The sequence below is a fragment of the Chrysochloris asiatica genome, unplaced genomic scaffold (assembly GCF_000296735.1).
Source record: "Chrysochloris asiatica unplaced genomic scaffold, ChrAsi1.0 scaffold00415, whole genome shotgun sequence".
Lineage (NCBI taxonomy): Eukaryota > Metazoa > Chordata > Mammalia > Afrosoricida > Chrysochloridae > Chrysochloris > Chrysochloris asiatica.
Genome location: NW_006408933.1, coordinates 509,234 through 527,023, shown reverse-complemented (window position 1 = coordinate 527,023; position 17,790 = coordinate 509,234). Strand labels below are relative to the sequence as shown.

At 42.6% G+C, this 17,790-nt stretch overlaps 2 protein-coding genes across 2 annotated transcripts in view; both read left to right on the top strand.

Annotated features, from left to right (window-relative positions):
- Positions 1-1,431, top strand: part of LOC102830962 (keratin-associated protein 12-1-like) — a 3,357-nt gene extending 1,926 nt beyond the window's left edge. The window contains exon 2 of the mRNA XM_006876799.1: positions 1,230-1,431. Within this exon, the coding sequence (XP_006876861.1) occupies positions 1,230-1,431 (202 nt within the window). The remainder of the gene's footprint in view (positions 1-1,229) is intronic.
- Positions 1,432-9,581: 8,150 nt separating this feature from the next.
- LOC102830576 (keratin-associated protein 10-6-like) lies at positions 9,582-10,148 on the top strand. The gene has a single exon (XM_006876798.1). The coding sequence runs from the start codon at positions 9,582-9,584 to the stop codon at positions 10,146-10,148; it is 567 nt and encodes a 188-aa protein (XP_006876860.1).
- The last annotated feature ends 7,642 nt before the right edge of the window (positions 10,149-17,790 follow it).

Here is a 17,790-nt window from a genome sequence, read left to right as displayed (position 1 = left end):
ATCCTTTGGGAAGCTATTGTAAATGGTATTGCTTTCCTAATGTCCTTTTCAGCACTGTCATTGTTACTATAGAGGAATCCAACTGATTTTTGTATGTCATCTTATACCCTGCCACTTTGTTGAATCTTCCAATGAGGTCTAGTAGCTTTTTTACTGAGTTTTTGGGGTTTTCTATGTATAGAATCATGACTTGATCTTTAAAGAGCCAGCATACACCCACAATTAATGAACAGAGGCAAAACTCAACACCCCAGGCTTTTGTGGGCTTGGGCCTCCCCAAACCTGGCCAAGGGAATACCTTCAAGGAGCTTATCTGAGTCTCATTCCACAAACCTCATCTTTGTAGCTCAAGAGTCTGCCATCTGGAACCAGAAGATGCCTCTCATTCCACCCAGGATCAGGAAGTACCACACAGCCAGGCCACAACAAATCAGAACCAGGTCCCCATTCTGAGACCAGGGCCCCCCACATGGTCAGGCAGGATGCCAGCTCTGCATGAAGGACTGGCACAGGCAGAAACTGACCTGGCCCAAGCTGCCATGACAATGCCCCCCAATACACACACACATACACATGCAGGAGCTCCCCCAGGGAGTGGGAGTGACCAAGGAAACTCATAGTCATGGATAGATATATTGGTGGTGAACCACTGGTAGCCCAGTGATTTACTCACCCCTCCCCCAACCTCTTGCCAATGAGCACAGAGCCTGGTCCCAGTATGGGACCCTGAGCTCAACCTGTTTACAGGCATTGCTCTGTGGGAGGTGGTTCCTTGTGGACTGACTCCATGGGTTCCCACAGGAATGGGGAATTAGAATCAAGTAATAATAGTACAAACAGCAGAATGTTGCCAGGGAACCCACGGTCAGGATATATAAAAAGGCTCCCAGCAAAGGAGCCTCCACATTCACCTCTACCTCCTCCCTGATACTCCCTAGTCATACACCCCTAATGAGTGACACCTGTTGCTCCTCAGGCTGCCAGTTGGCCTGCTCCAGGTCTGTGTGCTGCATCACCTCTGCCTCTAGCCCACCCCCCTGCTGTACAAGCTCCTGCTGTAGCCCAGCATCCTGTGTCCCTCCACTGTGCCAGCCTGTGTGTGGCTTGTCCACTTCCTGCCCATCACCCTCTGGGGCCCCCAGCTGCTGCTCCGGTGACTGTCAATTCCCATGCAGACCCATAGCCTGTGGCCAGGCCTCTTCATTTTGTTTGCCCTGCTGCATGCACAGCTCCTGCCAGGCAACCTTCTCTGTGCCCATGAGCTGTAAGCCCACTGTATGTGTGTGTAAGACTGCTGTCTGTGTGCCCGTGAACTGCAAGCCAACTGTGTGCGTGGCCCCTTCCTACCAGTCCTCCTGCTGCTGCCAGCCAACCTTCTGTACCTCCCTTGTCTGCACACCTGTCACCTGCAGCACCCCTACGTGCTGCTAAAGTGGTGGTCTGCAAACCAGAGTCTCCAGACCCTGGCAAAGTAGTGTTCCAGTTGTCATAACCCTTTCAGAGAACTAGCTTTGTAGGCTAATTCATAAGGAACTGCATGTTCCCACAGGGTCACAGAACCAGGATCTGGTTAATAAAATGATTGTTTTTGAATTCTATCCATGGAAACCATCATTAGTGTACCACACAGGGTGGGAGGGGTAGATCACTGACACTGAGGCAGAGCCATAGGTTGTCCCTGTGTGATCCTAGGCTGATGCTTACTTACTTTCTCCCTGCAGGATGCCAACATGTTCTCTGCCCCTGAAAGCTCTGCTATAGGGTTTGATGCAGTGCTGTTTTTGCTCTTGGAAGTGTGAGACCACTAGACTACACCCACAAAAGAACTTTCATTTGTCAGAGATGCCACCAGGGAGACAGCATGAAAATAGGTCATTGAGATGAAAGCCCAGCTAGATTGGATATTTCAACTTTCAAGGTTTCTCTTCTTACTGTCAAGATACCAAGATGCCAGTCATAGCAAAGATCTGAGCTGGGGACCCAGGTAGGCTCATATCAGGTCCTCAGCCAGCTTCCCATCACTGCCACCCATCATCTGGCTGTGAGTTATCCTGGCCTGGGTTCCCTCAGGGATGGAGAGAAGCAAGGCTCCAGGTCTTTCTCTTATTTCTGAACCGATGCTCAAAATTTCCTCAGACCCTCCTGCCTGCCACATTCCATGCTGGCCCAGGACAGGTAGTCATGTACATGACAGGCAGAGTTGCAGTTCCACACAGCTTCCAGCCATTGTGAGAAGATAGTTGGCCACATAGGTCAGGGTAAACCTGCACCCATAGCCAACCCTACAAAGGAGGGTGCACCTAGAGGGTATCTTCTCCTGCTTATCTATGCCTTTTTCTTGGCCTTTGTAGGTCTAGCCAGTGATATCTCTCATACCTTTTAGTCACAACGCTTTTTCCCTTCTTCCCTTTTGCCCTGAGTTTGCCCTGCATTTGCATAATTAGAGGTTCAACCCACCCATCTCTATAGGCAAGGGCAGTGGTTAAGTGGTTAAGAGCATGCTCTACATTGTCAGAGGGACATGCCTTTTACAAGTTATATCACTTGGAGCAACAATATAACTCTTTAAAACAGACATTATATTTTAAAGGCATATTTAAAAGTTATATTCTTAAAGTTATATTTAAAATGGGTACTTTACCAGTTTCTGACTCACGAGGTTGTCATTAAGGTTAAATGAGCCACTGTAATGAGTTCAGCACTGTTCTAGGCACATATTTTCTAGAGGCATGTGCCTTTAATTTAGGCTTTGTAGAACTAACACAAATAAAGAAACTCGAAACACGAACTAACAGTCTCAAATACAAAACACTCAGGCATCCATTCAAACCAAAGGCAACAGACAGTAACAAACAACAGAAATAGATATTCCAAGACCTCCAGATTAGAGAACTCTTGATAACAGAATTTTTAAAAAAGAATGTTGAAAACACCTGTTTAACTAAAAGAAGGGATGAGAATTGTGGAAAAGGAACAAGATACTATAAACTTACAAAATAAAACAAATAAGCTTGAGAAAGAACCGACTTGGTTGCTGTTTATTGTTAAGTACCGTAGAGTCAGTTCTGACTCATCGCAACCCTGTATAAGGTTTCCAAAGAGTGGCTGGTGGGTTTGAACCACCAACCTTGCAGTTAGTGCTTATCCTACAATACCACATCAGGATTCCTATACCTACTAAAATAAAAACAATATAAAATCGCTGTAAGTGAAAACCCACTGGATGAGTAAAATGGCAGGTTAAAAATGTGTTCTAGGTGAACTAGGATGCTGGCCTGAAGAAATTATGCAAAAACAAACAGATATTTTTTAAATGAAAATGTTGCTAAGAAACTTGGAAGATGGAATGAGAGGATCCAAGATATAATTGATGGACATTCCAGAGAAATAGACCAGAGATAATTGGGAAAAGTAACTTTTTTTCCAGAAATGATGATTAGTGTATCCACATAGCCACAAAGCACAGCACATATAAATGAAGTAATCTATTCTTATATACAGGGAGTGACAACTAAGAATACACAGGACAGAGAAGAATGTTTTAAGTAGCCATAGAAAAGATCAGCTTCCCTTCAACAAAACAATTCAGAGTGGACTTCTCAACAGAAACACAAGAAGCAGAAGAAAGATAAAATTGCCAGAATGCTGAGACATAATAATGATCAACCTAGAACTGCATTCCCAGTAAATTCTCATTGAAGAACTAGAGTAAAATAATATTTCCAGAAAAAAAGAGACAAAACACCCTAACTAGAGAAGCGGCGACACTGGAGATGGAGGCAGAGATGACGGCATGGAGCGTTAGAGCAGCTGAGAATTCTAGACTCATGGAAAGAGAAAAGCTGTGTGCAGGCTTGTAGAATATGCCCTCCTTTGGTTATTTAATGATTATATATTTCTAAGGGTTTCTGTGTACATTAAACAAAAAACACAGAGGGAATAGAAGTAAATACTGTTAAATGATGATGAATGGAGGAGATTGTAATCATCGCAATGAAACAAAATACAATAGGATAAATGCAAAAGCAGTGTTCTCTATGTAAATTTATCAATCAATTCCCAATAACAGCTTTAAAAAAAGGGAGGGAGGAGGTAATAAAGGTAGATACTGTTAGCTGGTAGTGCTCATTGTAATGATTTGTTGAATGTAACACTGATGATCTTCCCTGTAAACCTTCACTCAATTCACAATAAAAGGTTTCAAAAAAAGAGAGAAAACTTTTAACAGCGACAAACACTCACTATGGGATACAGGACACCTTCTAAGGAGGAAATAAAAATTACCCCAGGAGAATAGAAAATTAGGGCTGTATACAATAATGATAATGCTGACTTTTTTGCAAGGTTAGAGGGAAAAAAGCAAGGTAAAACTAGAAGCCTGGACAGATGCTACAGATAAATGAAAGCAATCCATTCTTATTGAGGAAAGTGCTGTTGTTGAGTACCCTGGAATTGGTTCAGACTGATAGCAACCCTGTATAAAGTTTCTGAGGAACAGCTGGTGAGCTTGAACCGCCAGCCTTGTGGTTCAAACAGACCTTGCAGTCCAGCACATTAGCCCACAGTGCCACACCAGGACTCCGTTTAGGAGAGTAGAGGTGTTATCAACTCCAGGCTATGTGAAGCATACCTCCTAACATTGTGGGAATCACCAACAAAATAATTGAAAGATGCGAAATTGAGAACCAGAAGAGAGAGAAAATAAATTCAACTTAAAAAAAAATCAATGTAAATGCGAGTATATAAGAATTTTTTAAGAGGTGTAGAAAAAGTAGTGCAAAGAGAAACACAAATAATATGCTAGAAAAAATCATCAAATATATTAATAATCACCAAAATATAAATAAATTTAAATCTCCAGTTAAAAAGCAGATATTAGATTTTTTTTTTTAAATCTAGTTTTATGCTATTTATAGTCTAAATCAGAGGTCTACTATGGCTCTTCCTCAGATGACATTTGGCCACAAATCATTTGGTTCTTCCAAGATCACATTGGCTTGTTTTGTAAGCTAAGTTTTACCGAAACACTGACAGATCTATATGTATTGCCTATGTCTGTATTCACATTGTAATGACAAAATTGACTAGTTGCAAAGATACCATATGACCCGCAAAGGCTAATATGTTTACTAACTAACTACTCCTTTACAGAAAATGTGTCACTCCCTAGTCTAAAACAGACAGAACAGAAAGGTTGAAAGTAAAAGGTGACATAAAATATGCCTAGAAAACGCTAATCAAAAGATATCTGGACCAACTGCTTTAAAAGATACTAAAACATCAATGTGAAATGTTGCAGACCGTGTAAGACTGGTCGGAGGTTCGAGGCCCTATAGGCCCGAGTGTAACAAATGAGGCCACTGGCAGTTAATGGAAAATTGCTTTCATCTTAATATTCAGGTACATATATTAAATTAATACACTGGAGCCTTTGAAAATCCACAGATAAATGTGATATTTTCCTAAAGCCGAGACTAAAGGTTGCAAGGTTAAACCTTTCTCCAAAGGATTAACTAAAAATATCTTAGCTACTTCTCGGTTCTTTGTTCTATAGACAAAGAACCCATCCTCCCTAATCCCTTTTCCAGGTGCAGCCCATTCACCTGGGTGTCTCCTGCAGAACTCTCACCTTCCCCCAACTGACCTCAGGGGCTATAGATATGTTCATTAGGCCTGAGAATCCAAGTTGCTGGCCTGGGATTCGAACCAGTGAAGTACAATGTAAAGTTACCTGAATGTCTGGAAAATTACTGATGTTAGCTGTATCCTGTTTTAGTCCCTCCCAGCTTGGTGTGAAACTCCTCCCCTAAATAAAACAGAGGCCCGGGCCTCCCCAGGTGTGCATTACTGGTTGGAAGGCATGGAGTAACGATTGCAGTGCATTACTGGTTGGAAGGCATGGAGTAAAGATTGCGGTGCATTACGGGTTGGAAGACATGCATTAAAGATTGCAGGGCAGTGAGTCGCTGCCTGCAGAGGCCATGATGCCTGTAGTCCCAAGCCTGCCCACCAGTGATGTATCCACCCTGGCTTTGGGGTGCCTCATTGTCTCCCTTCTTCTGTTTGTCTGTGTATTCTTTCGCTATCCCTATTGCCGCTGGATCTCCCCTCCTCGTGAACCAAAAACTCGTGACAACTATGTCGAGGGAAAACCCCGACAGTGAAAGAAGATGGCTTCTAATTAATGATTGTTATTGTTATGTGTCATCCAGCTAGTTCTGACTGATAAAGACCCTGTATAGGGTTTCCAAAGAATGGCTGATGGGTTTGAACTGCTGACCTTGAGGTTTAATTCATCAAGAAGGTATAATAAATATCAAATTCTTTGTACCCCAAGTATAGACTCAATATTGCAGAATCTGGTGGATTCCATGAAAGAAACAATCCTCAGTCTTAGGGAAAGACTCTCTAAACTTGATGGATAAATCGACAAAACAATACTACAGATCAATTCATTCAAAACTTTAAAAAAATGAAAATGCATTTCTTTAGATTAAATGACTCATGCTGATGTAAGAGACAATTATTATCTGGGGTACATTTTGTAAGTCTCAAAGGACTTACAGCTTCATAAAGAAATGTTCCTAAATTGTGATCTGAAAAATTGAGCTCTTGGTATATATATTTGAATCCTTAACATTTGTCAAAGAAGAATTCTAGCTAGATATGAAAAAAAAATTATTTCTATCACAATGGATGATGCCCTGCTATGTCAGGTCAAAAGCCTTAATTTATTGTAGTTTTAGAACAGGAGACTAATGTTACGGTGTTCTTTTCTTTATGAGCATTATCCTATTTAGAGAGAGAGAGAACAAAATTAAGACATAAAATGCCCAAAGCATGTTTGGAGTCATCCAGTTCTCTGATTTTATTTATTTATGTATATATGTATATATGTATGTATGTAACACAACTGTACCCATGTGTATGACTGCTTCTGCTCTAACTCAACCAGGTGCTCTCAAGTCAATTTCAACTCATGGCAATCCCGTGTGTTTCAGGGGGAGCTTTGCTTATGGAGTTTTCTTTATATAGAGTTCTGGTTGAAAGTTAACATAGCAAATAGGGATTTCCTTCACCAATTCAAACAAATTTTGTTTTGTGACATTGATTACAAGCCCCACAATGCAACAACATTCTTCCTACTTCCTCTCTGTGTTTGCTATTTCCCTTTGTCCTTCTTTCCCATTCCTTCCTGCCTTCTGAGCTTTATCCCTGAGCAAATCCTGCCCTTTTGACCTGATATGGTTGATTGTTCTAAGGAGTTCATACCTCCCTGGTGTTATTGTTCACTTTATGTTGTTGTTGTTGTTAAGTGCCGTGGAGTCGGTTCTGACCCATAGCGACCTTGTATAGGGTGTCTGAGGAGCAGCTGGTGACCTTGAACTGCTGACCTTGCAGTTCAAACGGCTTTACAGTCTGGCACATTAACCCACAGTGCCACACCAGGACTCCATAAGTCTTTCCAATGTCTGAATATTAAGCCACAGGAGTAAGCTGAATTCCACATTTGTAAGATGTCTAAGGGCCATAATCTCAGGGGTTCTAACAGTAACCCTGGTCTTTTTCATTAAGAAATTTAAGTTTTGTTCCACATTTTTCACCTTTTCTATCCAGGATCTCACAAAGAGTGATCAGCAGCAGTAGTCAGACACTTTCTAATTCTTTTGGTTTCAGGGTCCATGGAGGCTGGGGTTCATTAGTCCTTTAGACTAATTGTTTTCTTGCATATTTGATTTTCTTCATTCTTCTTTGTTCCAGATAAGAATAACAGTTACACCTTAGAGGATCATTCACAAGCATTTAAGATCCCAGTTGCATTCTAAAAGTGCTGCATGCTGATTGCACAATTGGAACTTCCAAGAAAAGTTAAAAATGTTATTTGCAGCATTATGTGTAGTAACTAAAATTTGCTAATAACCTAAATGTCCAAAGAGAAAATTAGACAGGTTGAAGTATCTGTACACAATGAAATACTATATACCAGTAAATAGGAACAAACAGGAGAACAAGAGGAACTTATATTAGCATAATTATATTTGCTGCAACATAATTCAGAGAGAGAAAAAAACAAAAGTCAGTCACAAAAAGATATGTAATATTTCATAACATTTAAACTTTAAAACCCTTGTTGTTGTAGTTAAGGCCTTCAAGTTGATTCTGACTAAAAGCCACTCAGTAGAGGGTTTTCAAGGAGTGACTGATGGGATTGAAGCAAGAAACTTGCTGTTGGCAGTCCAATGTTTAATCATACCAGTACTCCACTGGTGTGTGATAAATCCCCCAGTTTCAACTGGGGATCTCCAGGATGACGAATGAAGGAGGCACAAGAAGATAAGAAAAGGTCCTTTTAAGCTAGTTGTTGCATCTATTTGCATAATCAGAAAAATTACTGAAATACTTATTATAACAGCTTCAATTTCAAACCCAATAAATTTATATTCCTTTCTCTGGATTTTCCTAAACCACCCAAAGCCAAATCCAACCTCAATGAGTCAATTCCAACTCACAGTGACTCTATACTGGAGTTCTGAGACTGAAATCTTTGCAGGAGCAGACAGGCTCATCTGCCGCCTATAAAGTGGCATGTAGGTTTTAACTGCTGACCTTATGGTGAACAGCCCAACACTTGACCTACAGCACCACCAGAGTTCCTTCTGGATTGTCCTAGCCATCTTTATATATGTCACACACCTCTCATAGAATCACTGCTATGTTTCAATGTAGCCTTAGCTGGTTTCCTGTCTTCCCACCTGTGCTGTGAGTGTCATAAGAATTATCCCTGGTCACTGTAACAAAAGGTCCTGACAAGACCATGCGAATGCAAGCACAGTCAAACACACAGACCTCTGTGTGTGTGTGTGTGCATGTTTACGTGCAAATGAGAATGTGTGTGAATTTGCACTATACCTGGGTGTGCTGTGGTATGCATGGGTATGTGGTCCATGTGCATAGGAAGATACGTGTACATGTATGAATGCATGACCTGTGTGTACAAGTATGTGAGTGTGTGTGCATGCACACATGTGAGTGTGTGCGTGTGCATGTGAGCACCAGGTGGGATAGTTCCAAATGAAGCCCTGAGGATACTAGGCTGAGCACAGGAGGAGGGAGGGAAATTGAAGACAGAGGCATCCTATGTTTACAGGGTCTGTGAAAACATGGTCTCAGGGTCTTTCTATGCAAAGTCAACTCCAGCATCATGATTCATCTTCCTTATACTGCAGGGAGATGACAAATAAACATCAAGACTGAGTTTAAGAGTTGACTCAATGGTGCTGTAGACACAACAAACTGTTTGGAGAGCAAATTTCAGCACCAATATGGACACAGAAAACTAGGCTCAGCTTCTACAGGAAGCTTGAGCTGAAGAGTCAGTGACGTGGTCACAGTTGAGCATTATACCAAACAGAGACTCCCAAACAGGAAAATAAGGGGTTAGGAAGACATGGGGAAACAATAATTACACTTCTGCATTGCCAGGACGCCCACAACCCAGGTATAAAAGCCACCGACTGGAAGGAACCTTCACTCCAGCATCCACCTCCTCCCTGAAACCTGCTCCAGCCAAACACCCCAATATGTGTGACACCTCCTGCTCCTCTGGCAGCCAGTCAGCTGGTTCCACGCCCATGTGCTGCACACCCCTGACCTGTGTCCCCACTGCCTGCTGCTCATCCTCAGGCTCTGGGAGCTCCTCCAGTCGCCCAGTGTCCTACGTGATTGTGCAGTACCGCCCTGTGTGCAGCGTGTCCTCCTCCAGCCAGCCACCCTGTGGGACTTCCAGCAGCTGCTCGGGTGGTGGCAAGTCATCATGTGGCAGTTCTTCCTGTGGCATGATTTGCAGTACATCCAGCTCTGGCCAAGGTGCCTGCCTTGTGCCCGTGTGCAGCATGGCCTCCTCCAGCCAGTCACCCTGTGGGGGTTCCAGCTGTGGTTCTGGTGGTGGCCAGTCATCTTGTGGAAACTCTTCCAGTGGCATGACCTGCAGCGTGTCCAGCCCTGGCCAAGTTGCCTGTCTTGTGCCCATGAGCTCTAAGCCTACTGTGTGTATGCCCGTGAGCTCCAAACCTACTACCATCTGCATCCCCGTGAGCTGTAAGCCGGCCATGTACGTGGTCCCCTCCTGCCAGTCTTCCTGCTCGTGAACATCTACTGCCAAACCCGAATACCCTGGAAGAGCTGCTCTGCTCATACACAGGAGCCATGGTGAGATCTTCCTTTCCAAGTCAGCACTGGGTCAGAGCAAGCTAAGAAGTGCTTCTTCCCCAAATCACTTTTGAGTGTGGCCAGAGGCACAATCCTTCTGTATTTCTGGATTTCTCCTTGTCTTCCTCCATCACCACAACTTCTAAGAAAACTCAACCTTTCATCTGAATCTCCCCTAAATTAATAAATTTGTCAAATGTCTATCCTCTTTTTTGGTGTCTAGTGGTCTAAAGTTGTTTGCTAAGACTTGCCCAATGTGAAAGCTAGCACACAGAATGGGAAGCCCTGAGTGGTCCATGAGAAGGGAGAAGATAAGTCACAGCTTTCTGCCCATGGGTTTTCAAGCTGAACAACAGGGGTCTCTGTTATTTAGGGGTCCCACCTCTTCCTCTTCTCATGGAAATCCCCTCCTTGTTCTGATGTGCAATTTCCTATCTTGCTCCAAATTTTGGGGACCAGAATGTTTGTGTGTGTATGATTGCATGTTTACACGCATGTGTGTGTGTGTGTGTGTGGACATGAATGTGTATGCATGTGTGCATGTGTGCTTAAGTGTATTGTGTGTGCATACATACATGTGTGTGCATGATTGTGCCTCTGTGCACATGTGTGAGTATGTAGTATACATCTAGGCATATTGTGTGAATGTGTATGCAACTTTGTATACCTGATGACTAGTATATGTCATATGACTAGTATATGTCACACACATATGCATAAGTGTATTATGTGTGTGCATGTATATATGAGTGAGTAGGTTGATGTATGCTTGTGCATGACTTGGTGGGGGCAGGCACTGTGTGCATTCATGTGTGTCATTGCATGTTTGCATAGGCAAATGGGAGTAGAGGCATGATGTGTGTTCTGCATGAATATTTAATGGCATATGTATACATGTGCGTAGTGTTTGTGTGTGTACACCAATGTATAAGAATGGGGGTGTATATGCATTCATTCAAAGAATTCTGGAAGTGTAGTGGTTACGAGATGGGCTGCTAACCTCTAGATCAACAGTTAAGATATAAAGCCTCAGATGCCCAATACAGGGTCACCATAAATCAGAACCGACTCCATGACACACCACCACTACCTTGTACTCATTATGGGAGCTAACAGGACATTTCAAAATCATAGAATTCTGAGATGCTCAAATACTTGTATGTCCCAGAACCCTGGAAGACTAGAACTAGGAGACCCTTGGACAGCACACAGATTCCCTCCCCACTTCCCTGTTCAACCCCCTTTTACAGAAGCCATCTCCTATCTGCCCCTTGTCTGATACTGAGGGCAGGTGCCTCTACTCTCACATCGTGAATGTCCTCCGATTATTTCAAAGGGGTGTCTCACTTCCAGTCTCGGGCTACCGGTTACTGCACACATTGTGCCCAATTATGAAACAGCTCCTCTTCACCCATTCAGTCCTGCATCGGGCCCAGGGAGCCAGCAGTGAGAAGCGACAATAGTTGTTCTGTCACCTGCACTAAATCTTTTCCCTTCACACCCATTCCCACATACTGGCCATCATTCTGACCCAGAGTCAGAACCAGGAGAGAAGAGCATGGAATGGGAAAGGTTTCACTTGGCCAATAATCATGGCGTCTTATACAACCTCCCCTGTCTTTAGGGATATTCATGGGTGTGTGTCTTGTGGGCACCATTCTGGGCCCTCAGTACTTCTGTGCTGCAGCCTACCCTGCCCTGCATATGGCCTCATGCCAAAGAAAACATCATGCTGGATGGCCCACCACCAACTGCATGCTGCCCCACCCATGGCAACATCATGGGGGAGCTCTCATCACCATCAGGATAGCATCTTTATTTGGGGGACAATTGTGATGGATTTCTTGAAGATGTGCATCCAATGACATCACCTGCTTTCTACTCAGTTGATATTTCCCATCATGTTTCCACATCTTATCACTAAACTCCTGACCCCGGAAGGGCAGTTATATTCCCCTACAGCCCTTCACACAGCCCCAAGCCACTCCAACCAGCCACACACACACCATGTCCCACAAATCCAAGTGCCACCGGGAAGCTTTCTAAATGGTTTCTTTAAAGCCCCCTCATGGGCTCAGGGGACTACTGATGTGGTGCTACAGGTTAATGAGCTGGACTGTAAAGTCATTTGAATAACAAGGTTGGTAGTTCTAGCTCACTAGTCACTCCTTGGAAACCCGATATAGGGCCACAATAAGTCATAAATAACTTAACAACACTGAACAACAACAATTATACCTTGCATAGGGATTCTGGGGAGTCCTGGTGTGGTGCTGTGGACTAACGTGTCAGATGGCAAAGCCATTTGAACTGTAATGTTGGTGGTTCAAATTTACCAGCTGCTCCTTGGAAACCCTATACAGAGTCGCTATGGGTTGGTATCAACTCAATAGCACTTAACAACAACAATAACATGGGCTCAGGTGGTTGCCCTAACTCCACTCTCCCTGACCCCCAGCTGAACCCCTGATCACCCGAGATGAGGCTAGTCCAAGGAGTGGAAATGTGAAAGAACTAATTCACACTATAAGAAGTTGATAAAAATGTCTAAAATTGATCAAAAAGTAAATCAATGTTTGCAAATCACTTAAAAAGAAAACTAAAGCCAGACCATTACCTTTAAGTAGATTCTGATTCATTGCAATTCTACAGGACAGAGTGGAACTCTTCTACACAGACTCCACTTCAGAAGAATGTACCAAGAACCCCATATGCATGCCACAATCTCAAACTTACTGGGTGTTGATTTGGCATCTATACAGAAAGACACTGCCCTGTGCTAGTCTCTAGACTGGGATGTAGTGAGAACAACTACCTGTAAAAAAGGATGTAGTCCATAGCTGTAGTTGAGCCTCAGAGAGATCCTCTGGTCCAGCCACTTTCCACAAAGGGACAAGTTCTGATGGAAGACATTGCAATGAAGTTAAAGAGGGTGGAGTCTCTAGGCTGTCACCTAGATGGAAAAGGTTTGAAATATTCAGAATAGGACTAATGGGAGGGACTTAGCTCAGTAGCATGAAGGGGTGCTAGAGTGGATGGGTCTGCAGATAAAGATGAGACAGAAGGACTAGCAGCAGTAGGACTGGCAAAAGGGGCCCACCATACCCATGGTGGGTTTGCAGCTCATTGGCACAAAGCAGGTAGACTAGCAGGGGCTGGTCATGAAACAGGCTGGGTCAAGAGGAGGTCTGACCACAGTCCACTAGGCCACGTGAAGACTGGCAACCCCACAGGGTGAGTGTCAGGTGGCAGCTATACTACACACAGCCTGAACAGCAGAGCCATGGAAGATACACTGGGCAGTTGTATAAACTCCAGCAGCAGAAGGGGCACAACACAGGTGTTCCAAGCACATAGGACTGGGGTAGGCTGACTGGCAGATCACAGAACAGCAGCTGTGGCACATGGTGGCTGTGTGGCTGGAGCAGGATTTTATGAAGGAAGTGGGGACAAGTCTGAAAGCTCCTCCTGCTGGACATCCTCTATATCCTGGGTTTGCTGGTGCTCAGGCATTACAGAAGCACAATTACAGTTTTCCCTGTTTTGTTTTTTCTGGGCTGTCTCCCACAACCTTGTTTCCCTGTTGTGACTATTTCAGTTTGGCCCGTTAGTTTAATGACTAATTGCATCTTCTACAAGCCCTTGTTTTACTTGGAAATCTGCCCATCTGTCTTCTTGGCTTTGTGTAGATTCTGCCTCATTCTTCAACATTGAACTTGTGGTACATACAGGTTTCAAAAAACTCTGGTCTTCTGATTTTCATCGTGGTGTGACAATGATCTTCAAACAAACACAACATAGTAGTATATTTTCCATGTGCCAGGAACAGTTCATAGTAAAACACAAGGAAGGATTGAGAATGGCTCCCTTGTAACTGAGAGCTGATGTTGGAGAGCTGACAAACAAATATGGAAGCATAGAAAGACTGTCTATAAGGTAAGTGACAACTGAAGGGTGTAGGTCATGGAGAAATCTTGTGGAGATGACATTAGATCATAAGATGAGATAAAGCAGCAGGACAGACTCAATGAACACAGATCTACCAAAGACAAAGACTAGGGTTGTTCAAGTGTGTACCAAAAATGTGTGTGAACACTGAGCAAAGGGAAGGGTTCCTCCCTGGGGAACTATAGAAAGAAAAACAGAAGTTCAATATGGAGAAGCACACAACACTGGCAGAACTGATAGAACAAAAAAGGCCAGGTTAGCTCTCTAGTCAAATTTATAATGGGGGAAAAAGTATGCTGCATATGTTTTCAAGTAGTGGTGAACAGGAAGCCTGCGACTGTGACTTCTGAGAGAAGGGAAACCCTTAAGGTTAGCACTACATTTATTGAGCTTTCTGTCTGAGGTCAATTTCTCAAATGTAGTGTGGTGAGCTAGAGTCTGAGCAGAACACAGAACACAAGGACTCCTCCTGGATGAAGTGGAAGAGATCAAAGTTTGGAGCAGTCAAAACACCTGAAATCAGAGATGTGGGACATCAGAAAGAAGGGAGCTTTGCATAAACCAGGTTCCATAAAACTATAGCAATCTGTGGAATAGGCCAGGGCTATAGATACATGCTAAAAGCAAGACCACCACAGGTTATTCAGACAAGCTCATACATAATTGAGAATGGAACCTCTTGGTAGAAAACTGAGACCCCACACAATCTGTGCTTTAGGTTTAAGAATCATACTCTTGTGTTAGACCTACTCTGGAGTGTCCTAGAAAAGTGTTTGAAAACTCATAACAAGATCTGCAAGGGAGACAGTTTGGAATCTGAGTCCCAACAAGGTATAGTTTAGGAAACACCTTAGATATTCTACAGATTCAGCCTAGCCAAGTGTAAAGCCAGACCTGCACATGTTCAAGGGTATCAACCAGTAATTCATTGCTGGCTGTAAGAAATATCAGTTCTTTGGAGAAAATAATAGGAAATTGTTTCTGTTCTTAAGTCCCATTGAGTCGGTTCTGACTTATAGAGTCTCTATGCAGAACAGAACAAAACATTGTTTGGTCCTATGTCATCGTCACAATTATTATGTTTGAGCACACTGTTGCTGCCACTGTGTCAATCCATCTTGAAGAGGGTCTTCCTCTTTTTTGCTGATCCTCCACTTTTCTGATCATGATGCCTTTATCCAGGAATGGGCCCCTCTTGATAATAGAAAAGTAGAAAAGACAAAGCCTCGCGATCCCTTGCTGGGAGAATTCTGGCTGTACTTCTTCCAACACAGATGTCTTTTTTCTTCTGGCAGTCCAAGGTACTTTGAATATGCTTCTCAAGCACTAGAATTCCAAGGAACCAATTCTTCTAAGGTCTTCCTTTTCCATTGTCCAACTTTCATATGCATATGAGGCTATTGAAAGTACCATGGCTTGGGTCAGGTGCACTCAAATGTTAAGTCTCTGAAGATTACAGTCAAGATAATATCCTTTTAAAGTTATTCAAAAAAATAAAGCAAAGGACATTCTGCAATAGGCAAATCTGCTGCACAAGACCTCTTTAAAGCATTCAAGAACAAAGATATCAGTATGAGGACTAAGGTGGACCTGACAAATGCCATGCTATTATAAATCACCTCATGTGCATATGAATGGTCAACAATGAATAAGGAAGACCATAAAAGAATTTATGCATTTGAGTTATGTTGTTAGAGAAGAATATTAAAAGTATCATGGACTGCCAGAAGAACAAACAAATCTATACTGGAAGAAGTCCTGGCAAGAATGCTCCTTAGAGGCCAAATACTTCGAATATGTTATCAGGAGGAACAGGTTTCTGGGGAAGGACATCATGATCAGGAAAGTGGAAGGTCAGTGAAAAAGAGGAAGACCCTCAGTGAGATGTATTAGCTAAGTGACAGCAGCACTGGACTCAGGTGTAATAACTGTTGTGAGGACAGTGGAAGATTGGGTGGTGTTTCATTCTGTTATGTATAGGGTCACAATGAGTTGGAACTGACTTTAAGGGCACCTAACAACAATAACAGCCCTTCTGACGTGATCCACCTCTACATCTTAGAATGCCCCACTGAACTCTGGCCACCATAGGTGACCCTACTGATATTTAAAGCACCAGTGGCAAAGTTTCTACCATCACAACAACACAGTGCTTTCCTCCATTCCTTAGCTATATTTTAGGTAGGGGCAGAGTGGTCACGATTTCACTTAGAGGAAAGAATTCATTTTGTGACCTAGAACCTGAAAAAGGAAAAACAAAAATAAACAAGGAATTTTGGTATTGCACTTGGGTATGCATTGGACTTCAAACTGAAAGGCCAGTGGTTCGAACCCATCAACTACTCCACAGGAAAAAGAAATACTAGTTTAAGAAGTTAATAAACATGTTCTTTTTGTTGTGTACCATCCAGTTGATTCTGATTCCTATGACCCTGTGTATAACAGAACATAGCACTGTCTGGTGCTGGACCATATTCACAATCGTTCTTATGTTTGAACCCATTGTTGTGAAGCTCTGTAGCCTCAGATACTCTATGTAGAAGTTCTACTCTGTTCTAAAGAGTCATCATCAGTTGAAATCCACTTGATGACAACTGTGTTGTATTTTTTGTTTTGTTTTTTGGCCTAGTGTGGTGCTTAGGGTTAAGGTGTAGTCAATGTGGGTTAATCTTGGACAGTAAGATTGGTTTGAACTGCAGGGTTGGTGGTTCAAACTCACCAGGTGCTCCTCAGAAATCCTATACAGGCTCACTATGAGGTAAACAAACTTGAGGGGACTTAACAACAATAAAATAAGCTTATGAGGTTACAACAGCCCATGTGATTTAACTCTTCCAGAACATTCTGAAATCACTGTTGGTAACAGCCAAAACCAACATTTCCAGACTCTCTCAATTTATGAATCACTTCTAAGAATGATGAGCATATGATTTCAGACATTGGTAATCCCAAGAAGTTAAGCATAAATTATTGACAATATTCTAGTCTTCATGTTAAGTGCTGTATTTATGAAGATTGACAATATGATAATTAATCAATTTATCATCATTTGATAAAAAGTGGGTTATATGAAGGAATTTCAAAAGGTTTGTGGAGAAATGGAAATACAGGTAATGGAATGTTTCTATGAATGTTTTGAAGGCCCCTTATACATAACACTGTGTGAAGAACATATGCAGTAATCCAACTCCGTCAAATTGAGGTTAAAAAAAAAAATCAAAAGTGTGCCATTGAACATAATTCTCTATAACATGAAATACAATATCTTCTGATAAAATAGGAAAACCCAGTCCTTAATAATGTAAGGCATTCTGACATAAGAATCCACAGAGCTTGTGGATCCTGAGGATGGGAAGTGATAATAGAGAAGAAGAAATCTTGACTGTATCTCTGGAGCCTACAGAGACACAGAAAAAAGGAAGATGGAACACTTCAAGTCACTATCCCCACTGAGGAACTCCACACGCCCCAACCCTAATTTTCATGAGTTGTGAAAAGGAATGATTGTTGAGAAGATTTACCTAAAAATACCTGCAAGAACAGATACCAGGAAGACTTCTGGTTAGGGGACAGGAGAAGTGGAGACAGGCAGCTTAGGCTCTTGGTGGAGGTGCGAATAAACCAGAGAAGGTG